Source organism: Anguilla anguilla, chromosome 2 (genome assembly GCF_013347855.1).
Source record: "Anguilla anguilla isolate fAngAng1 chromosome 2, fAngAng1.pri, whole genome shotgun sequence".
Classification (NCBI taxonomy): Eukaryota; Metazoa; Chordata; class Actinopteri; order Anguilliformes; family Anguillidae; genus Anguilla; species Anguilla anguilla.
This window is the reverse complement of record NC_049202.1, coordinates 59,215,363-59,239,565: the sequence shown is the minus strand read 5'-3', so window position 1 is coordinate 59,239,565 and position 24,203 is coordinate 59,215,363. Positions and strand designations below refer to the sequence as shown.

Genomic DNA, 24,203 nt, shown 5'->3' with positions numbered 1-24,203 from the left:
TAATTTGTGTGGAGTTTTTATGATCTTGTATGACATTGTAATCAAATGAATGTTGGGAACTGTAGAATAAATCTTTCTCTACTGCAGATAGAGTGTTACTCCTCTTATAGTAGTCAGATTCTATAACATTTGGTAAAACTAAGGGCTATTGTGAATTTTCTTTAGTTTTGGTGTAGCCCCAAGAATGAGATGTTTCTGAAGCGTTCAGTAGTGCGGGTTGCTTTTCATATGACATGCACCTGTCTTTGTCTCTGTGTTAATAAAATTATATCTTAATTTCTAATTCATTTATATATTACTTTTTTCCACATCAAAGGGGAAGAGCACAACAAAGTTCCAAGAAGCAAATTGTCATGCTCCTCTGCTACAAATCAGAGAGCTTGCACAAGTACGTTTTCTTTGGCCTGAATCCTGAGGCCTGTCAACATGAGATGTGTCTGTAGATGTTAAATGTAATGAGATCAGCCATAATGTCAGCAGAGATGTGACTGTAGGAGATGTTAAATGTAATGAGATCACCCATACTATTAGTGGAGGTGTGTCTATTGGAGATGTTAAACGTAATGAGGCTGCTCAGTTCATCTGTGTTTCCTGCTATAGATCACTGGCCCCTCCGGCTGATGGGGGGTAAAGGCGAGTGCTCTGGGAGGCTGGAGGTGTTCCACGGGGGGTCCTGGCGGATGGTGTGTGGAGACTCCTGGGATATGATGGACGTCCAGGTGGTGTGCAGACAGCTGGGCTGTGGGTCAGCAAAGGAGGCCCATGGTAATGCTATTTTTGGGCTGGGGAATAGTTCCCTCTGGCTGACTGAAGTGAACTGCAGGGGCAGTGAGCTGCACCTGTGGGACTGCCCACACTCTGAGCACCAGCACAGCCGATGCCCACCCCAGAACCAGGCTGGGGTCACCTGCACAGGTGAGTCTGCATCTTCAGATCACCTCAGGCTAACTGCCAGCTTCTGTGAAGTTTAATCACTGGAGCCCTGACAGAAACACACACCCTTAACCCCAGGAGCAGCTTAAAGATTCACCCTGCATTACACCTCTATGATTACTTTGTTTATAGCACCGTGAAAAAGTATTTGACCCATTCTGATTTCCTCTGTGATTGCATATTTGTCACACTGAATGGTTTCAGATTGTTAGACAAAATGTAATATTAGACAAAGGGCACCTGAGTAAACAGGTTATAAACAGTTAATTATTATTTAATTTATTTAATGAAAAAAGTTATCAAACACCCATATCACCCATGTGAAAAAGTAATCGTCCCCTTAAACGTAAAAACTGGTTGCACCACATTTAACTATACTTTAACTATTGGACTTTAACTATAGGCCAGTCCAAAACTTAAATTTTGTTTATTTTCAGCCATTCAGATGTGCCCATTCAAGTGTTTTGGATCATTGTCTTGCTGCATAACCTAATTACGCTTCAGCTTCAGCTCACAAACAGATGACCGGACATTCTCTGGCTAAGAATTTTCTGGCACAGAGCAGAATGAATGGTTCCTACAATAATGGCATGTTGTACATGGTCCCGAGGCAGCAAAGCATCCCCACAGTATTGCACTACCATCACCATGTTTGACTGTTGGTATGAAGTTCTTACTGTGAAATGCTGTATTTGCCTTACGCCAGACATAATGGGACCCATGTCATCTCAAAAGTTCCACTTGTGACTCATCTGTTCATAGAACATCATCCCAAAATGCTTGGGGATCATCCAGGTGCTTTTTTTGCAAATTGAGAGGAGCGTTGATTTTTCTCTTTGGTAACGGTCTCTTTCTTATTGTGGAGTCGTGAACACTGACCTCAGCTGAGGCTAGAGAAGCCTCCTGTTCTTTGTACGTTCTTCTGGGATCTTTTGTGACTTTATTGCTGTGCCTTCTGAGAAATTTTAGCATTCTCCATTTGGAAATAATGGCTTTCACTGTGGTTCAATGAAGCTCCAGAGCCATAGAAATTGCTTTCTATGCCTTTCCAAACTAATATATTTCAACAAATTCTTTCAATCTCTTCTGGAATTCTCTTTGACTGTGGCATAGTGTGCTTGTAGGAACTTTGTGATGACTACTTCACTCGGATGGTATGGTTTGAAATGAATGCGGTTTAGATTCAACAGGGCTGGCTGAAATCAAGCCTGGCTGTGTTCAGTCAGCTGAATCTGTTTATCAATTAAATGTGGTTAATTGGTTTACTGAAGCACTGTATGGCACTGTATGTATTCACTAATAATGGAAGCAGAAATAATGATGCATTGGAACGACATTCACATTTATCAGAAGCACTTATCCAGGGCAGCTTACAGAAGTGCATCCATAAAGGTTTAGGCAACAAGCACAGAGGATGACAGTGCACAGGAACAGGAAGTGAGACAGTTGAATGAATAAATAATACATCTTCTCATATTTTACAGGTCATTCATCTGACTCCAGTTCCACTGCAGGTATGGACGTCCTCTAGATGGTGTAGGAAAGAGTTTAGGAGATAAAACCTGAGGCTGAGCTCAGAGCCCTGTCAATCACACAAACACAAACCCTTTCTCATGCCCAATAAAGAAAACAATGCATTTGCTTATTTTGTTGTTTTATGTACTCCTGGAATGACTATCAAACCAACAACACAGCCAGGTAAAGCTGACCCAGGAGTCATTTATACAGTAAAAAGAGGACCTATTATCTCACAACTAATTTCAGTTATTGAGACTAGCTTTTCTGTTAATTCTTTGTATTGCACTTCCTCCATAGACATTCTATTGCTAGGTGGTGACTGAGTAGATAGCTAATGCCTCACATACATTAGAGGACTAAAGTCTGACACGCTCACGGTAACACTTAACAAAAAGGTCACATAAATTGGCATTAAATAATGTTGTTATTTAACAAGAAAGAACAAAGAACAAATAAATTAATTAAGCATGCAATTCACTTTTCATTAGTTAGTTAGCAAATACATAAACTATTGCATTGGTTGCATTATTGTTTACACATTAGGAAAACATAAGATAAACTTATAGGGCTCTATTTTTGTGAATCTAGGTGCAAACGCAAACGCAGGTCTAAGTTCAGAGCGCTGGCGCACATGGGTGTGGCCAACTCTTTTTTGGTAATTTGGTGACCAGAGGCGCAAGCGCATCCATGGCGCAGCATGGGGCAGGGTTGGAGTGGGAGGAATACATTATTAGCAGGTATGTCCTGGCTGCCTTCAATCATGGCCAATCAAATCAGCTCCTCTCATCCCCTTTAAAACCGGCGTGGCGCACAGGCGCAGCGTATTGTCAATTTCGTAATGGCTGAAGACGCGCCAGACCGGCTCCGCCAGCCAAACTTTACCCAGGAAGAAACTGACATACTTGTCCGAGAGGTTCAGACTCGCAACGACCGAATATATGGCACTGCAAGTCGGCCTCCATGGGCTGATGATGCTAAATTGGCTTGGGAAGAGGTAATGAGTATTATAAGTGCCTCTTCCTCTGGAGCTCTGAGAACCGCTGCCCACATCAAATTCAATAGACAAGAGTCAAGCTCATTTTTTTATGATTAACTGATTCAGAAGGTTGCATTCAGTAGTCTTGTTTTAACTATTTGTGTAAGCAGGATGAAATACGTAGGACATCCACCAAACCTGTCTGTGGGATTTTGGATAGGTCTACGTTCATGTGCGCCCCCGCCCACTAAAGTCACGAAAATAGCTGAAGATTAGATGTGGTTTGAATGGGCAGAGACGCAGGCGTGATTTTATGCCAAAACAGATACCAAAATTGTAATGTGCTGGCGTATCTGTATCGACACACCCCCAGCTACGGCATCCCACCCATCTCGGCGCAGACGGGTTCATGTCGAGCCACAAAATTAGCAAATGGGCGCAAGCGGGAAAAAATCACGTTGCCACGTACCAAATTCCAAATACACCTGCGTGTGCGCTTGGACCAGACTTCCGCCGATACGAAAATAAAGCCCATAATCAGTTAACCAATAACAAATAATTCAACAGTTTTTATTCCAAATTGAAATAGCATTAACTACTGCAGTTGGTAACATTAATTAACATTGTACAAATACATTAACAAAGATGTACAGATTCAAATTTCAGTAGTTAGTAGTTAACAACTGCATTATTCCTCCCCTACATTAGAGGACTTCTAGACTACCAAAGTCTGACACACTCTCACGTGTTGACACATTGGTACAGACAGTAATTGAATTGTCAGAGGACCTCGCAGAAAAACAATAGTCTTTTTCAGCCAGAATTATTATTCGCATGCTCGATAAAAATCTAAAAATCACTGATAGCTGAAATGTTTACTAGTTGAAAGCTATACTGTACACTTGTTCTCTGACCCACTTTTGGCCTCATTGCATTGAGAATTGTGGAATGACTTGCTATATACAGTACATACAGCGACCACTTAGCTGGTGGAAACCTAGCTAAGTGGTCATTGTAAGTTAAGTAGCAGCAGTATGCCATGTTGTTTGCTGATTCCCAACCCCTTTACTTCCTCATTTTCAGTGACCAAACGGCCAGAGCCCCCATTAGAGGCTCCACCCAGCCTATCTATCCTAGAAGTGGCCTTCCTGGTGGTGGGGGTGCTGTTCCTCTTGCTGCTGGTGGTGCTGCGTGTTCTGCTGCTCCGGAACAGAGCACTGAGGAAAGGTAGGGGGCAGACGGATAGATGCTGGGCAAACCGCCATCACATGCTAGCTGTGACTGAGGAAGCCTCTTCAGTAAACAGCTCAGTCGGTGAACCAGGCAGTTTTAAATAGGGGCTGATGGGAGGCTCGCCTAGTTATGACCCTGGGCCAGTGTGTGTTAGTGGGCTCTGCAGTGTGTGTCCTCCATCACCAGGTCCCCTGAAAGCAAGGAGACTTCAGGGCACTGTGTGATTGGCTGTAATGTTGTCAAGAGAGGGAGGGTTTCAGTTGGCATGCTCACCATGTCTCTTTGTGCATGAGCGCCCCCTCAGGTCAATCACATGCCTGCAGTTTGCCTGGATAAAGAATTAGTTGTGTAATAAAAGGTTAAACTGATCTCAGATCAGCAGTCCTACAGGGCCCTGGTCTCTGTCAGGTGGCTGGTGTATGACAGTTGCTGTGTGCTGTACCTCTGCTACTCACATGCAGAGAGAGATAGGCTCTCTGACAGGAGACTTTAACTCTGTGATTCTCTGTCTCTGCTCTCACAGCCCTGTCTCAGCGGGACCACGCCCCTCTGCACGAAGCCATCTACGAGGAGCTTGAGTGCAAACTGGCTGAAGGGGAAACCACCAGCGCCCCCTGGCGGGGTGAGTGAATCTGATCTGTCCTCCTCGAGCTTCACCGTAAAGTCTTAAGCACATTGTGGAAGACCTCCACAGAGCATGTGTGGTGTGGGCGGGGTCAGTACACAACATCTCTCCTGTTCACAGGGAGTCGCCTATCTGAGGATCCGCCCTCTGGGTATGAAGACGTGGAGGAAGGCGAGGGACTCTCCCTCTCAGGTAAGGGGGCGGAGCTCTGTGGAGCTCTCAGTGGGTGAAGATGGTAATGCTGTAGTTTCAGTGTGATTTTGGAAGGGGTGGGACTCCTGAGTGGTCCTCAGAGTTTTGGTGGATTCGTGGGTTAACATGATCCACAAACCAGACAGCAATGTAATTTGATTGGTAGGGAACTGGGGTTGTAACCTCAAGGTTGCAGGTTCAATTCTCTGATAGAACTGCCAGGTACTTGACCTGAATTACTGACCTGAATATATCCAGGTCAGTAATTCAGGTCCAGCTGTATGAAATGGATACTGTATAAAAATGACAAAGCTGTGTAAGTTGGTCTGATTAAAGAAATGAGAATTGCCTGTAATGTAATCATATTTTTGATTCATTGTAAATTCATGACATACATTAAAACAGCAGTTATAGGAACACAGGGATACACTGTTAATCATTCCTTATACCTCACAGAAACACTGAAATAGGATCCTTCAGGCCTATATTTTTGAGTACTTAGATACATCTTCCAGGAAGTGGAGCTGTGTTCCTCTGTGTTCTGTCTAATTGTTATTGCCGGGTCAGTTCAGTTCCTGTGGGACACAGTGATGTGGAGTCCCCATTACCCGCATACCAAAGTTTAAATATGGGGTCAGTTAGACTGTGAAAGGTGTCCCCACATCGTCAGTCAGCCGTGACTGCAGTGTGCAAACACAGCTAGCTGAAGTGTTATTCAGTGCTGCTCTGAAGGGCTCTGCTGTTTTGCTCTGTTGGAGTCTTGATGAAGCCATAAGTCCCCAGAAGTCTCTTTGCTTTCAGGGGACCTGGTGACGGAGGACACACCAGAGAACTATGATGATGTCATCACTGCAGATAAGCATCCAGACAGTGTGACAGGTGAGTGCTTTAATTGGTTTGTGGGACGATTAAATATTTTCTCTTCATGAATACATCTATTGGCCTTCATTATAATATATTGTAATTAGTTGTTTGTGTTATGTGGCCAGTATAGATTTGGAGGGGGAATTTACTTTGTCCTCTTTAGAAGAATAAAAGTTGTGCATTACTGAAATTATTTGATCACATAGAGCCGCTCTTGTTGAAAATACTTTTGTGGTCCAGCCTTGGACATGGAAAAATGACTTTGAAAGTTGTTCCCCCAAAAATGATCCATTATGAGTACCATAACCAGTGTGCCCAGTTTAATCAGCACAGCTGCTGCTTCTCTCTGCTTGTTTAAGGGGAGCTGGTGGACGGAGATGCACCAGAGCGCTATGATGATGTCATCACCATGCAGCCAGGCCCAGATTATTTTCCAGGTTGAGTATCTCTTTTTAGACAGAATGTTGGAGTGAAGCACAATCTCTGTCATCAAATTCACCGTGTTCTGCTCAGGTGGTTTTTGTGTCTCTGACGGCAATTGTGTTATTTATTCATTATTAATCTTATTTTTACATTCTAGGTATTGATGTTTAGTTAATTATTCCATTTATTCACCTTAAGTCTCAGTCCTGTGCTAAAAATCTCTACTTCCGTGTGACTTCTGAAAGTCACTGCCCTGGGTTACTTCCTGTCTGTGTGTCTTGTGAAAATCACTGCCCAGGGTTACTTCTGTCTGTGTGATTTGTGAAACTCACTGCCCTGGGTTACTTCCTGTCTGTGTGATTTGTGAAACTCACTGCCCTGCGTTACTTCCTGTTTGTGTGATTTGTGAAACTGACTGCCCTAGGTTACTTCCTGTTTGTTTGATTTGTGAAACTCACTACCCTGGGTTACTTTGTGTCTGAGTGATTTGTGAAACTCACTACCCTGGGTTACTTCCTGTTTGTCTGATTTGTAAAATTCACTACCCTGGGTTACTTCCTGTCTGTGTGGTTTGTTACAGGGTATCATGTGACAGACACAGAGGAGAATTATGATGATGCCGTGACTCTGGACTGGATTCAAGTGGGTGAGTCTGTGCAAAGTGATCAATGTCTAAAACAAATTACTACAAGATTTTATGGTTTTAGCAAAATTCATCAATCTGCCTCATTTTGTTTCATATACTGGCTCTTTGAAGGCAGTTTTAGTGATGGCTTCATAGGCAATTATGAGAATATGTGCATTCCTTTCCACCTGCAAACTTTGCTGAAAGCAGGCATTTGAGTGTTGATGTAAGCCTGCTAAAATATTTTGAATTAAACTTTTACTTTCAGTATAGAATTACAAGATCACAGCAGGTATTTGTTGAAAATGACCTTCTGCTGACTGTGTCTGTCTGTCTGTCTTCTGATCCATCCCTGTAGTGGAGAGCGTTCTGGCCCCCGAAAGCCCTCCAGCTCCCAGTGGGATGGACTATGATGATGTGGGGGAGGAGCCTCCTGAATGAGGAGGAGCATCTTGAGATTGGCACATCTATCCACAAACATTTATCCTACACAGTGTCACAAGGAAAATATTTTAATGTGATAAAACCACATCCTAGTAGATCAGCCATTCATCAATTAGTAATTCACCTGGAATTATTGACAGTAGATTCCTTAGCTTGTTCATAAATTAGAACATTGTAAGTGCTGGTACTTGTATAAATTGGCTAAAACAGCTTGCATTCATTGACACAATGAATCAATTATTGCAGTACTACTCGTTTCATTCTGCTTTCATTTCTACCCAAACTGGTTCAATAGACTGGAACTTTTCTCTTTCAGCATTTAAAAATCTGTTGCCATTTTTTTTTATTAACAAAAAACTTTTTATACGAAATATTTTTAGATATTTGGATTCTACATCTTGGAGAATTATGCAGCTTTTGATAGACAATATTTTATAAAACAAATATTTTTCCAACATACTCACAATGTATTTGTTTGCCTTCTTGAGCAATATCAATATTTTTAACAGCTATACATAAATGTGATATTTTAAATAAAGCTTGAAGACTGAATTCCTTTTTACGTCTGTTGTATATTCATTTATTTATTTGTCAGAAAATATTAAGAGATATGCATTGTACAGTTTAGGTTGTTTGTCGTTTACTGGAGTCTGGGCCCTCATCTTCTCCCTCCACATTCAGCTCACCATTCCTATTCAGTCTCTCCTGCTCACACTTGGATTTGATTGTGTTTCTCAGCGCAGTGGAAGGTGCCATAACTGACCTACTGGGGATATTACATTACACGTATGTTTCTTTTTTCCTTTATTTCTCATCATGTTACAAAATTAAAGAAGGAGCAAAAAAGAACACACTTTAAAGTCCATTTAATTTAATACTAATACACGCAGACACATGAAATGCATTTTGAACATGTTGCAGAGTCTCAGCTGTTTAAGCTATATGTACGTCTTTCGCGAGTTTTCTGCATCATATATAAAGTTCAATGTTGGACCTGAAACAAACATACAGCGATCAAAGCTGACTAACGTAGACAAAGATGTCATGTGCAGCGCTCGTGAATCACAACCGCAGATAAATATTACACAAATTCTGCACTCTAGAGGCACAACAACTTCCTGTTCTCATTCCCAAAACTCACTGAGTGTCCCCATGACTGTACCCCCAATCAGGATTTCCCTGCAAGCTGGGAAACATCACATTGAAAAATAATCCTGAGCTCTCAAACGTTCTTCATTCCACATGAGCACACTGATCCAGCTTCTGTGTGAAGGTTTTATAAGTCAACTTCCACATTCTCTTCAGTGTATTTGACAGCTGCTTCATTAGGCGACCCTGCACATCAACAAACATGTATAAACACAACAGAGGGAGAGAACTGGGAGTGAGAATGAACAGTGTTGCAGCCTGAAATCTGAAACACACGTTGTTTTTAGATGTGTTCCCCTGTAAGATGACATCACCTGGTTTCCTGCACCATTTCACAAACAGTATAATGGAGGCCAGCAGCAGAGGAGCAGCTCCCAGACCGAACACCAGTCTACCTGTGGAGAGACACAGAGATGAGGGATATGTGGAGGATATAAACCTGTGCATATACAAGAATATATGGTGTGACAGGGTGGCTATCGGAACCCAAGAAGTGGTTAATATCTCTTATACTATGGCTACAACTAAAATGCATGGAAAAATTTAAATTAAAAGGTATTTTTAAAGACATTTTATTAATTACAAAACTAACCCCATTATGTACACATCTGCCACTTCACTAAATATGGTTTCTTTGGTAATGATAAACCAGTGTTTTTCTTTTCTTATGTATGCAGAGTAGTCTCACTATCAGCCATCAAAAATATAAGAAAAGAGAAAAGACATTAAACAATGATAAACAAAGTTCACAACTATTGTCATGATGCATTTAGCAACTGGTATAGTGGGAAGACAGTCAGCTGTATCATATATTCTCATACACATAACTACGATACGTTAATATCTCCAAGCTTAATAAATGCTGCACCCCTGACCACATAAATGTAAAATGTGTTCAAACTGAGATATTTTCTGGATAAAAAAACGCTTTCTATCTGCTTTCTATCTATCTTTTTAATAAAGTGGTGTTAAGTTTCCTTTCATTTCAGGATTTCTAAGTCAACAAATTGAAAGTCTTCGTGTAGTGATTTGACACCATAATGAGGCAAAATTACCCACATTGCAATGCCTATACACAAACACGAATAAAATGATTGGTTGACATGGCTGTCAACCAATCGGAATTAAATATTTGTCCAAGCCATAGTATAAATTGTTATACTGTTTGTTGCTCCTATGTATGGTAAGTGAATGGAAACTAATGTAAATATTTTAAGGATAAAGTTTTATATTTAATTTGAAAGCCTACCTGAGACTCACCTGCTACATTCAGAGTGATGGAGTCGCTGCGCTGTGATGTCACAGTTCTCCCCTCCAGCGTGGGTTTAGGCACACACACAACCACTCATGCACGCATGCACACACCAAAAACACATATATGGTATTGACAGTATAAATTTATTAAACAGCATAAACCTGTATACCCTACCTTGCTGTTTAATTAAAGTTGTAGGATATGACGGAGTGATAGAGTCACTGGGTTGTGATGTCACATTTCTCCCCTCCAGCGTGGGTTTAGGCAGGGCTGTGGAAAGGAGACAGACTGGGTCACAGTTTCTTCTGTCAGAATGTAGAAGTGACTGAGGAGGAAACAGTTGTGTATAAAATGCAAGGGAAAAAGAACCATGGCAGAAAGATTAATTATTTTTGAATCAATAGATGGTCCTGCGCAATATTTCATAAAATATAACTATTTGAAGGATAACTTCAAAAGAAAATTACATATGTGAAATCATTCACAGGGTATTTTTATTCTCTATAGTGTGAGTATAAGCTGAATATCATTGAAATTAGGATAATTATACAAAGCCTCTAGCACTGCTGAGTTCATTAGAATCCCAATAACATGTCTGAAATTTACAGAGAGTGGTGCAGTAAACAATAAAATCCAGTGAGTAGCAGTTCTATGGGTGAAAATACCTCATTAATGAGAGTGTCGGAGTAGAATGGGCAGACACATTCAAGCTAGCAGAAAAGCTACAAATGGTCAAATAACAGCTATTTACAACAGTGCTGTGCAGAAGGACATCTCTGAATACACAACCCAAAACTAAACAATTGAAGAATGGATAAATGTCTGGTCTGACGAATCTCAATTTCTGCTACGACACGTACGTAGATGGTAGGGGCTGAATTTGGCAAAACAGGATGAATCCATACTGCATAAAAATCCCATCCTGCTTTGTGTCAGCAGTAACGGCTGGTAGTGGTAGTGTAATGGTGCGTTTATGTGACACACATTAGGCCCCTTAATACCAACTGGGCATCAGTTGAGTGCCAGAACATACTTAAGTATTGTAGCGGACCATGTGCATCCCTATATGACCACAGTCTACCTTATATCAAGTTGATACTTCCAACAGGCAATGTGCCATGTCACAAAGCACACGTCACCTCTAGCTGGTTCAACATACAAGACAGCGACTTCATTTTACTCCAATGACCTGCACAGTCCCCATATCTGAATCCAATAGAGCATGTGACATATCCATATTGAAAGCATACCTGAGACTCACCTGCAACAGTCAGAGTGATGGAGTCGCTGCGCTGTGATGTCACTTTTCTCCCCTCCAGCCTCCCCTCACACCAGTACTGCCCCTGGTCAGACCCAGCAGCACCAGGGATGGTGAGTCTGTTACCAGTTACATTGTGACCAGCAGTCTGGGACACAGCCATCTGGGGCTGGTCTTTGTACCAGGAATATATCCAGTTGCTGTAGGAGTCCACCTCACACCTCAGGGTGACGGTCTCTCCATTGTAAAGTGGGCGCCATTTTGGCTGTACTGTCAGAGTGGCTTTAGGCAGTGCTGTAGAAACAAACAGACTGGGTCACGGTTCTGTTGTCATGCCAGTATTTTTATGACTATGGAAAAAACAAATCACCCTAAATGAAGGACAAAAACCAGGGCAGCTGCATTCCTATTTTCAATTATATTAAGAGACGATATTCAAAAATCAGAAATGAAAAAGCTCTAATCCTGATTGTAATGGTATAAGAATTAACTAAGGAACAGGACCCCAGAATCATCACAGCAGTTTGACCCAGTGCATTATGGGAATGTGCCAATTTTGCACAATAATGCCTGTCAGCACTCACCTGATACCTGTATGTGGGTGGGGTTACTGTACTATGTGTCCCAATCAGCACTCACCTGATACCTGTATGTGGGTGGGGTAACTATAATCTGTGTACCAGACTGGGTCTCCCCCCTGTGTGTGTAAGAGCAGCAGCACTGAGGATGTACAAGACTTTAGATGTTCTGGAAATATGGGCAATGTCATGTGATCCAGTTCCTTTTAACCAGTAATATTCCCAGCCAGCTGAAGTCACTGTAACCTTACAATAAAGACTGACATCTTCTCTTGCATATGACTGCCTGTGTGGAGAGACAGTCAGGACAGGCGGGGGTATCTCTATAACAGAGAGAACAGACTGAATCTCTCCCCCAGGTTCCTAATAATGGCATAATCAAACATGCAGTGCAAACTGGCTTTAATCTGTGATACAGTAGAACTGTTGTTGTATTTCCCGGTCACTTGTCTCCCCAGTACTGTCTCTGTGTCTGTGTTCCCTGAGCTGCTTCACTCCCCTGTATTTGTGTGATTTCACTATTCGGGTGGTTCCGGGTTTTCGTGGTTTCCCCCCCTTCCTTCCAGTCTCGTTTTTACTTACTTACATTACATTACATTACAGGCATTTGGCAGACGCTCTTTTCCAGAGCGACGTACAACAAAGTGTATAACCATAACCAGGAACAAGTATGACGAAACCCCTAGAGAGAAGTACCGGTCCAAGTACAGGGAAGAACCGCATAGTTCAACCTGGACCCTGGTGGTTAAACTGATAACACTAACAACGAGAACGGCAACAACGCAATCTATGGAAAAATAAAAATAAATAAAAATACAAGTAGTCGTTAAGACTGGCGCATCAACTAAGTCACCTATTAAACAGCTACCTAGTTACAACCCTAAGTTTAGTCATTTACAGGGGGGAAGGGAGGGATGGGGAGAGGTGCAGCCTGAAGAGGTGGGTCTTCAGTCGTCGTTTGAAATGGGTCACAGTCTCAGCTGTTCTGACCTCCACAGGGAGGTCATTCCACCATCGTGGGGCCAGAACAGATAGGAGACGTGTTCTGGAAGTGCAGGTGCGAAGAGGGGGAGGTGCTAGGCGTCCTGAGGTAGCAGAACGGAGGGATCTGGCTGGCATGTAGGGTTTGAATATCTTGTGAAGGTATGCTGGGGCTGATCCCTTGACTGCCTGGTATGCTAGAACCAATGTTTTGAATTTGATGCGAGCTATAACAGGCAGCCAGTGGAGGGTAGTGAGCAGGGGAGTTACGTGGGAGTGTCTGGGGAGGTTGAAGACCAGACGAGCCGCAGCATTCTGAATGAGCTGTAGGGGCCTGGTGGCAGATGCCGGTAGTCCAGCCAGAAGAGAGTTGCAGTAGTCCAGGCGGGATAGAACCATTGCTTGGACCAGGAGCTGGGTTGAGTAGGTGGTGAGAAAGGGGCGGATTCTGCGGATGTTGTATAGGAAAAATCTGCATGCCCGGGTTACTGCTGCAATGTTGTTGGAGAGGGACAGCCTGTTGTCCATCATCACTCCGAGATTCTTGGCGCAGGGTGATGATGTCACTACGGTGTCCCCTAAGGAAATGGAAAAGTCGAGGAGGGGAGAGGATAGAGCAGGAATAAAGATTAGCTCCGTCTTTCCCGGGTTGAGCTTCAGGTGGTGATTGTCCATCCAGCTCTGTATGTCCCTCAGGCAAGCGGAGATGCGGGCGGGGACCTGTGTGTCCGATGGGGAGAAGGAGAGAAAGAGTTGCGTGTCGTCGGCATAGGAATGATAGGACAAGCCATGGGCAGATATTACAGGGCCAAGGGATCTGGTGTACATGGAGAAGAGAAGGGGACCAAGGACTGAGCCCTGGGGAACTCCGGTGGTGAGGGGACGGGGTGGTGATACCTTACCCGCCCAGGCAACCTGGAAGGAGCGGTCAGAGAGGTAGGACTCAATCCAGTCAAGGACTGTGCCGCGGATCCCTGTTGCTGCCAGGGAGGACAGGAGGGTAGAGTGGTCCACAGTGTCAAATGCAGCGGAGAGGTCTAGAAGAATCAGGACAGAGGAGAGGGAGGCTGCTCGTGCGGCATGGAGTGACTCACTGACCGAGAGGAGTGCAGTCTCAGTCGAGTGGCCAGGCCTGAAGCCAGACTGGTGGGGATCAAGCAGGTTGTTCTCAGAGAAGAAAGCAGAGAGCTGGTTAGATGCAGCACGTTCGAGTGTTTTGGATAGGAAAGGGAGGAGAGATACCGGGCGGTAGTTCTGAATGACTGAAGGATCTAGTGTGGGTTTCTTCAGCAGCGGGGTGATGTGGGCCTTCTTGAAGGATGAGGGGAAACATCCAGAAGATAGGGATGAGTTCACGAGGGAGGCGACAAAAGGGAGGATGTCTGGTGTGATTGCTTGAAGGAGAGATGAGGGGATAGGGTCGAGGGCGCAGGTGGTAGGGCGGTGGGTGAGCAGAAGCTGGGAGACTTCAGTGTCTGAGAGTAGTCTCACTATCAGCCATCAAAAATATTACAAAAGAGAAAAGACATTAAACAATGAAAAACAAAGTTCACAACCATTGATATGATTCATTTAGCAAACTAGTAAAAAAGTAGCATAACTACGCTACGCTAATATCTCCAAGCTTAATAAATGCTGCACCCCTGACCACAAAAATGTGAAATGTGTTGCAGCTGAGATATTTTCTGGATAAAAATGCTTTCTATCCGCATATTGAACATTAGCTATTGATTTTTTTTCAATAACGTGGTGTTCAGTTTCTTTTTATTTTAAGATTTCTAAGTCAACAAATTGAAAGTTTTCGTGTAGCGATTTAGAACCATAATGAGGCAAATTGCCCACATTGCCATGCCTATACACAAATATATACAGCAGCCATACCACCATGCACTCTGCTCCTGCCGACTGGCTGAAGCTAAGCAAGTGTGGGCTTGGTTAGTACTTGGATGGGAGACCACCAGGGAATTCTGAGGAAGTGCTGTTGGTGGGTCAGCAGGGGGCAATCTTCCCTCTGGTCAAATAAACCCCAATGCCCCAGTGGAGTGACGGGGACACTGGGCTGTAGGAGATGCCATCTTTCGGATGAGACGTTAAACCGAGGTCCTGACTCACTGTGGTCATCAAAGATCCCATGACACTATTCGCAAAGAGTAGGTGGTTCCCCGGTGTCCTGCTAAAATCCCAGATCTGGCTATAGCAAAAAAAAAAAAACTTGGCACCTAATCATCCCCTGATCTAATTGGCTAAAAAAAAGTTCTCTCCCTCCAGTGGAGCTGCTCAGTGGCCAGCAATAGAGGATTGTGGTTGTACTGGGCAGCTCCCAGGTGTAAATGTGTATGAGTGTGAAGCAGGGCGTTGCTGCAAAAGAGCATCCGTGCTCAGCGAACCTACCCTGGGTAAATAAAGGGCAAATAAAAAGATAATACATGGGTGTCAACCAATCAGTTAATGGAATACAATGAAATGCACTGTAAATATATTAAGGTGAAGTTCTATATCTAAATAAAAGGCCTACCTGAGACTCACCTGCAACAGTCAGAGTGATGGAGTCGCTGCGCTGTGATGTCACTTTTCTCCCCTCCAGCCTCCCCTCACACCAGTACTGCCCCTGGTGAGATCCAGCAGCCCCAGTGATGTTTACACTGTACACTTTAGTGAGAGATGTGGCTGTCTGGTTATGGTCTTTGTACCAGAAATGCGTCCAGTTGCTGTAGGAGTCCACCTCACACCTCAGTGTGACGGTCTCTCCATTGTACAGTGGGCGCCATTTTGACTTCACGATCAGAGTGGCCTTAGGCAGGGCTGTGGAAAGGAGACAGACTGGGTCACAGTTTCTTCTGTCAGGATTTAGAGATGACTGAGGAGGAAACAGTTGTGCATAAATTGCAAGGAAAAATAACTAGAAATATAAATTTTCTTTGACGCTATAGGTGGTCCTGCACAATATTCCATAAATATTAAAATTTTAAGCATTTCACCCAAAATAAATTATATATGTGAAACAATAAACCAAATATTTTTATTCTCTATAGTGTGAGCATAAGTTGAGTTTCATTGAAATTAGGATAATTATACAAAGCCTCCAGCAGTGCTGAATTCATCAGAATGCCAATAACATAATGGTGTGGAATGTTTCTGTGACACACATTAGGCCCCATAATAACTGACCATCATTTGAGTGCGGGAGCATACTTAAGCATTGTATCTGATCATGAGCATCCCTTTATGACTACAGTCTACCTGTATTCAAGTGGATACTTCCAGCAGGTAATGCGTCTTTTCACAAAGCTCATGTCTCCTCTAGCTGGTTCCACAAACAAGATGATGACTTAATTTTATTCCAATGACCTGCACAGTCCCCAGATCTGAATCCAATAGAGCATGTGACATATCCATATTGAAAGCCTACCTGAGACTCACCTGTAACAGTCAGATTGATTGAGTCGCTGCGCTGTGATGTCACATTTCTCCCCTCCAGCCTCCCCTCACACCAGTACTGCCCCTGGTCAAACCCAGCAGCACCAGGGATGGTGAGTCTGTTACCAGTTACACTGTGACCAGCAGTCTGGGACACGGCCATCTGGATCTGGTCTTTGTACCAGGAATATGTCCAGTTGCTGTAAGAGTCTACCTCACACCTCAGGGTGACGGTCTCTCCATTGTACAGTGGGCGCCATTTTGGCTCTGCAGTCAGCTTGGCTTTAGGCAGTGCTGTAGAAACAGGCAGACTGGGTCACAGTTCTGTTGTCATGCCAGTGTTTTTATGACTATGGAGAAACCAAATCACCCTGAGGTGAAAAAATTCAGGGCAGCTACATTCCTAATTTTAACGACATAGAGATATTCAAGAATCAACAATGAAAAATCTATAATTATAATCCACATAGCACAAATATGAAACTAAGAAAGAGGATCCCAGAATCATCACAGCAGTTGCACCCAGTGCATTATGGGAATGTGCCAGTTTTGCACACTTAAAAATGCCTGGATGAGTGAGACCACCAGCGTTCAGCTGTTGGTCAGTTTTGACTCACCTGACACGTTCAGTCCGACATGATCACTATAGGAGCCAAAATCAGCGCACCTGTATATACCACTGTGGGCTTCAGTAACAGGTGAGATGATGTAGGTGTTTTCATAGGATGTGTGCTGTACCACCAAACGATTTGATTCATTTCTGTACCATATGAATCCATAATGTTTGAATGGCTGTCCCAAACACCTGAAACCAACAGTCTCTCCAGTGAAGAACAGGGGCCAGTTAGGCTGCAGAGTCAGTACAGCCTTTGGGCTCCCTGTACAAACAGTGCATGCACTACGTCAGTACATGTGTTTAAATACTCATGACATGTTTATAGTGTCCTGATTAATATTGTGGCTTTATTAGTTTAGAACAGTAAAGATCTGCTTCGGTTTGTGATCTCTGTATCGCCCCCTATTGTAGGACATTCCTTGAGTCTCACAGAATATTATCTACACATTACCATCCACATATGCATTCAAACTCATCACATCATTAAGCTGTTATATAGTCTTAATGTGAATACTGACATTCTGTTATCAATCATACATTTCATTAAACTAGCAATGCTGTTTTCTCTGATAAATCATCAGGTAAGAAAAGGTGAGATTTGTTTTAATATCTATGAGCACTCACCCAATCTGGCCATTAGACTCAGCACTGTAACACAGAACGGTCAGAAATCATTGGTTGTATCAATATAATGGTCAACGAAGTGCATTAATTCCAAGAGAAAGCTAAATTACAATTATTTTCCAAATGAAGACTGAATAGACCCCATCATTTCAATCTGATTACATGATATGTTCTCTGTAGTATTTTGGATGCGGGGTAAACTTAAGTAAACCAGTTATGTGATAAATCAGTTTGAATGGAGTGTGTTCATCTGTTTGAAGTAACATTTGAATATATTCCATATACATCACTTCTTGTAGTTCTTCCTTAGATATGTATAATGTTTGATGTGTTCCAATGTTGTATTACAGATGATGAAACTGTATCACACACTCTCACACACTCACTCATTCACTTTGAACTGAAACATAAGTTTGGTGGCATGTGTATGTAACAAGCACAGTCTCTCAATTTGTATTTGAAATACAAATGTTAAATAACTATCACTTCAGTTGAATAATCCATCTGTTGTCCTGCAGTAATTAATTCTGTAACATGCATATTTCAGAATCATGTGACTTTCTATATGCAACGGCAGCTTTTATGACACACACTCAAAGAGTGCTTCAGAAATATTTATTTGAAACACAACTATAGCTCAGACTATTTACATTTTTTGAAACATCATTCTTTCTGATGTTTTTGTAGTTTCAGCGCTGTGCCATCAAACACTCAGCTCGGTTCAATTCAAATATGCTTCTATAACCCTTTTTATAGAGACACCATCACAAAGATGCTTTACACATGAACAGGAAATAGAAAAAATTTAAACCCCTGTAACAATAAAATGGCTATAGAGACAGACCAGTTAACTGCATAGTAACAGAGTATTAACTCTTCCTGTTATCTATTGCGTTTTCAAAGACCTCAAGTCAAAAACGTGCCCCTTAATATGGCCCAAATCCAAGTCTAACACACTTCACATCCAAAACCTATTACAAGACCGTGTTTCTTATCTTCTCTCACTACATTTTGTTAGTGATCATTCAAGGTATTTTATCTGCTGAATTAAACGCATACTTCTTCACTCATACTTTTCTTCTTATCTGATAATGCAGGTAATTCCAAGGCAGCCCAAGGGCTGTAGAGCATTCTAGTGTTGGTGAGGTCAAATCATACTGAGTTACTTCAACTTAACTTAGTAAATGTGTTGTTTTTTTTTCTCAATCAAATGCAAATTTCACCACAAAAACATCATGCTAAAAACCTTTACATTATAAAACTGATTCGGTAGTACTCACAGATCAATGTGACCCCGCTGTTTGCCTGCATGATTCAAGAAGAAGTAATTAAAAAAAAAAATTTCTTTGCAGTATAGCACAGCTACTGCATTCTTTTCTTAACTGCTTGTGTGGTCAGCAAGTTGTGAAATTATTCTCACACAAGCTCACACATTTCCTGCCTACTGACAAAAAAGTCACCAACAGCAGAAGCCAGAAAACCCACAGGCACTCACAGTGCCAAGCCGAGAACACATTACGCAAACATGTGCTTGAATTGTGTAGGCTACATTCAGAACTAAGCCACTTTGTATGACCTGCTGACACTAGATACCTCTGCATCTGATTTTCTGGAGGTTCTGTTCGCTCTCTGTCGAACATCCTTCTCTGGGAGCTCTGGGCCAATTCACAAGAACCCTGAGATTGATTTATGGAAGAAGGTTCACACTAAAGAGTCTGCTCTGATGTTTAACTGTACAGTTCCTGGAAAGGACTTGGGGTGGGGGTGGAGGGGGGGGGGGGGGGGGGCGTGTTGTAAATAGAAAATGAAATACATTTTTTGTAAACTGTCACTGGAACAACTGTTTTTTTTTTAAATTAGGGATTAACATTTTTTTAAAACTCTAATGCATAACTTATATTGTTTTTTATATTCCTGAACAATAGAGATGAAGCATGAGGTGCTTGGAGGTACGTCAAGTCAATTTGCATAAATGAAATTTAAAAAACAGTGCCCTCAAAAAGAATGGTAACGGTAATCTGAAATTAGTTATTTTTGCCTTTTATTTAAGGAATTTGGATTTAAGATCGAAAGATGTATATGAGATAAAGGTAGATACAATCAGCTTTTATTTTATGGTATTTGTATCACCATTTTATCGAAACAGCTGTTTTTTTGTTGAGTCCCCTGATTTTCAGATGTGCAAAAGTAATCTAAAGTATGAATATAAAATCAAAAAGTAGGCTAAAGGTTTCTTGCTTTACACTTTCAGCTGTCCATCATTACGTACAGAGAAAAGAGTTCACTTGACCTTTACCATACTTTTAGAGGACACTATGTGAAAGCAAAAATAAGGAAGTATAAACTAAAGAAAAAGTGGAAAACTTTACTCTCATTATCACCAGAAATCAGAGTGATTTTAGGGCAGAACTGTGCCTAAATGCACTGGTCCTCAGTGCAATGCAACACTGCATGGTTCAAAAACCTGACTGTGTCAGAGCTGACTGGGAATGTTGGACAATGAACAATGAACAATTGAACAATGCACAATTGGCTAAAGTGCTGTCCTGGGTGTGTGTGATAGGCTGTTGTGCTGTCCAGAGAGCGCAAGATTAGCTATAGTGTCCAGCCAAAGGCTATTTCAGTTTGACAGCTTCAGTTTCACAAAATGGCCGCTTCTCTTTCTGGTATAGCCAAGCAGCAGGCTGGTTGCATGCGTTTGAAAGGATGGGGCTGCTAGAACGCCCGCTAACAAACTTACACAGGATTGGGTGCAGGTCTGTGGCCCTTTAAACATACAGTGAATGTCACTCTGAGAAAAGGCATGAGAACCTCTACTATCCTGCATTTTACTTTGCAGAACATTCAATCCTGGGAGGTTTTTTTTCTTGGTGTGTGCATCCCCACAAACCCCCTCCCTTTTTTTCCCTGCCCCAATCCAAAGTGACCAATGCAACCAGCCCACCATAATCCTCTCCCAAACGCTCATGGGTATGGGTGAGGGAATAAATAATATGTTAAAATAAATAAATACATAAAATAAATAAATAAATAAATAATAATAATAATAATGCCTTTATTTTGTTGCAGATTTGTGAAGACGCCACAAAATGTATTTTTCTTTGAAAATAGCAGCATTTGGCCAGCAGGTGAGGCCATAGAGCAGTAAAAAAATAGAGTATTTCAAGAAAAATATGGTGCTAGTATGCCTTATCTTTAGGGTACGTTGTAGTATGCGGGATTTCCTGCAATCTGGCACCACTAATTCAACAATGGTGATGGAGAGTAGAGGTTCTACTATAATGATCTTTAAAAAAACAGACAGTGTCAGAGATGTAACATTGAGGCTAATGTGTGAGGTCCCGCCCTACTGAAAGAGCAGCTGTGTAAATAGCATGTAGTGGCTACAGTCTCCTATAGGCATTAATCAAGGTCACCCCTGTAGGGGCTGGACTGTCAGAGTGATGTTTCTCTGCTGTGCTGCACTCACTATAGTTCCTTCTTCCTTCTTCCTTCCATTTATAGCCACCAATAAGGCTGTAGTTTGTCAGTGTTCTTCAGCACGATGTGAAATGAAAGCTTTTCCTGTAAATAAATAGAAACAGGCCAATAGGTCTGCATGTATCCAAGGCTGAAGTTAATCTGAGCAGACAGAGAGACTCACTCCAATACTGTTGGGGTCTGAAGTGTGAATAACCCAGTTAAACAATAAGAGAATCCCCTGCTTTCTTCCAGGTTGACTGCAGGTCTGATATTCAACTTGCTGCAGGACTGTGTTGTCTGATGTGTTGGCATGACACAGCAGTTCATCTGCGGTTCTCTAGCCCCCTCTCAACAGCTCAGAGAGACAGTCTAACTGGCTCCATCCTTCTTGCAGATATGGACTTCATGGCTGCTTGGACACAGAATTATTTGTGTTCTGTCTGTTTCTCCAGGCTTGGCAGCTGATTGGCTGCAGCAGAAGAGCTGTACTCACAGCTGAGGACCACTCTGTGGGAAACTGAGCAGTAAATGGGCAGAGGGGGCGGAGTTAATGCACTCAAAAAACCACTACACTTTCTGTTCCTGGCTAAGACAGTGTGCGGGCAGCCATCCTTCAGCATTTAATTTAATGCCTGTACCACTCTACTAATTCTCTCAATGAACAACTGAGGTCTCTTTCCGCGATCAGCATTCCACACGTGCGCCCAACCCCCGCTGCCTTTGCACATGTTCACTGAACAGAGGATGCCACTAATTAAATTAAAAAACAACACAGATCAATGAACTTAAACCCACCTCTTCTGGTTTTAATGTTAAAGTCCCAGTACCTGCGTGAGATCTCCTGCTGTTGGCCATGCTGACTTCTGGCTGATGCAGTACTTACTTGTGTCCAGGTGAGGTCAGCAGAGGACATGTTTCAAAAACTGAAACAGCGAGAATAAAAAGGTTCCCAGTCTTAGGTGGAAGCTGGCTACAGAGGAAGCCCATCCGCCACTGGCTAGCCTGGTATTAACAGTTAAAGATGGGCTCAATGTCAATAGAGAGCTAATGGGGAATCTGTCAAAGCAAATAATCATAATGATTGAACAGATGATGGCCTGAGGTGTTAAACTAACTGGAACAATGTACATCCCCTTGTACAGTAAAATCTGGTTCAGAACAGCGAGATCATCCATCCAGGTCTCCAGGTAGTGTCATGACAGGAGTTTGAACTAAGATGCAGAGAGAATATTCTATTTCCTCTGACATCATGCTTTAATCATCACAGTTTTTCTGGTTTGTGTCACTCTCTGGGGCTCCTGCCTCTTCCCTCCCTTTATGTTCTTAATGTTATTATGTTCTTGTCTTCATCCACTTCTCTCTGGATCTTCTCTGATGTCTCTTTCTCATGCTGCTGGAGCCTCCTCAGTTCCCCTCCTCCTCCACGCTGTCAGTTTTCTGGAGGAACTGTGTGATTTGAGTGTGTGCTTCCTGACATTGCAGGGCTGAAGTGCCGGTCAGTGAAGAATTCCACTGCAGAATTCCACTGCATCCCAAAGCCTTTCCTTGTGTACTCAATCCTTCATTTAATAAACCCTGTCTGTCACTCACTTTTGTTGCCACGTACGACTAACCCCCAAAAGAGAAACAAATGATTATTTGATGTTTTTTCATTTTTAATAGCAGGAGTTGCAAATATAGAATTCTTGCACTGAATGTAGTGAATGTTTATAATATACTATAGAGTTTTCCAACCTGTTAAACTGAAACTTGAAAAGGGATAAGGTGAGAACATAGGTAATTGGATATTGGAGTGTGAAGTGAGATTGGGGTAGTTGGAGCAACATTCATATCTATTATGTCTGGCAATGGTAGATGCTGGCAGGTGTGTGTCTGTGTTATGAAAGGCTTGCATATTTTCACCAATAGGTGTCAGTAAACTCCCACTAAAAATGTGGGGAAACAACGGTCTTTCTCTGGGACATAGCTAGACTTCTGTTCACCAGTTCTGCCTTTCAGCAGGTCAACAGTAATGCCACAAAATAAACGAGTGTACATCAGGAGTAGCGCTGTCACCTAAATTTATTGAGCCGGAACTAAGGGAGTAATGGGGGTTGGGAGTACGTGTGGAATGCTGATGGCAGAACAGAATCATTTGTAGACTGCCAGAGAGGTGGGAGATCTCTGGTGTTCATTGAGAGAATTAGTTGAGCAGAACGGGTATAAAATTAAAGGGGCATGTAGGATCGGTGAGGATAAAGAGATTCCCCCTGGGGGGTGGGACGGGGTTGAGATTCCTTGTGTGCCAGTTAATTTTATTTTGGTTTATTCTTGGTGGCCAGGTCTGTGTTGTGTCTCGAGATACTTTTAACCTTTGGTACAGCACCTTTGTGTGGTGTCTGTGTTGTGATTGGTTGTGCTTGTAACCAGGACGAGGGGCATATCTGGCGGCAGACGGGGGGAGAAGCCATTGCCTGGAAGCCAGAGTGTACAGCGGCGTTGGCAAAACCGCGGACCAGGCTGGAGGCGCTGTGGGAAGTTGGAACAGGAAGTGCAGCAGTTTCTTGAGAAGTCTTTAGTTTATTCAGAGCTCAGAGTGCATCAGAACTCCGCCCCCTCTATCTGTTTGCTCTTCAGATTCCCACAGTGTTCCTTAGCTATGACCTAACACAGCTCTTCTGCTGCAGCCAATCAGCTCCCAAGCCTGGAGAAACAGACAGAACACAAATGATTCTGTGGCCAAGCAGCCATGAAGTCCGCATATGCAAGAAAGGTGGAGCCAGTTAGAATGTCTCTGGGCTGACGGAGCATGGTGGCCCGATGTTGGGCTTTGACTGGGCATTGTTGGGCATTGTTTTTGCAGAGGTCATTATAGAAGAACCTCTACTCTCCATCACCATCTGGGAATCCGTGTTGCCGGATAGTAGAAAATTTTGTATAGTAGAGCGTACCCTAAAGATTATGCAGGAGCCAAATTACTGAAGTATTTATTTGTTAATTATTTTTAAAAACTCAATGTATTATTTTATTACTCAAGTGCCCCACCTGCTG

At 42.6% G+C, this 24,203-nt stretch overlaps 2 protein-coding genes across 4 annotated transcripts in view; one reads left to right on the top strand and one right to left on the bottom strand.

The window, feature by feature from the left end:
* The window catches only part of LOC118219848 (hemicentin-1-like), a 508,226-nt gene that overhangs the window by 65,982 nt on the left and 418,041 nt on the right, over window positions 1–24,203 (top strand). The gene's annotated exons all lie outside the window — the stretch shown is intronic.
* Window positions 8,683–24,203, bottom strand: part of LOC118219859 (neural cell adhesion molecule 1-like) — a 126,897-nt gene continuing 111,376 nt past the window's right edge. The window contains exons 1-9 of one of the 3 annotated variants that reach the window (XM_035403348.1): window positions 18,992–19,424; window positions 17,712–17,735; window positions 17,089–17,349; window positions 16,475–16,765; window positions 15,581–15,856; window positions 11,499–11,789; window positions 10,412–10,507; window positions 9,297–9,377; window positions 8,683–9,168 (exon numbers count right to left, since the gene is read on the bottom strand). In XM_035403348.1, coding sequence (XP_035259239.1) covers window positions 9,110–9,168; window positions 9,297–9,377; window positions 10,412–10,507; window positions 11,499–11,789; window positions 15,581–15,856; window positions 16,475–16,765; window positions 17,089–17,349; window positions 17,712–17,735; window positions 18,992–19,022 — 1,410 coding nt within the window. In that variant the 5' untranslated portion in view covers window positions 19,023–19,424 and the 3' untranslated portion in view covers window positions 8,683–9,109. Of the gene's footprint in view, window positions 9,169–9,296; window positions 9,378–10,411; window positions 10,508–11,498; window positions 11,790–15,580; window positions 15,857–16,474; window positions 16,766–17,088; window positions 17,350–17,711; window positions 17,736–18,991; window positions 19,425–24,203 lie in introns of those variants that run through there. The other 2 variants (XM_035403350.1, XM_035403347.1) reach the window with 2 other exon arrangements.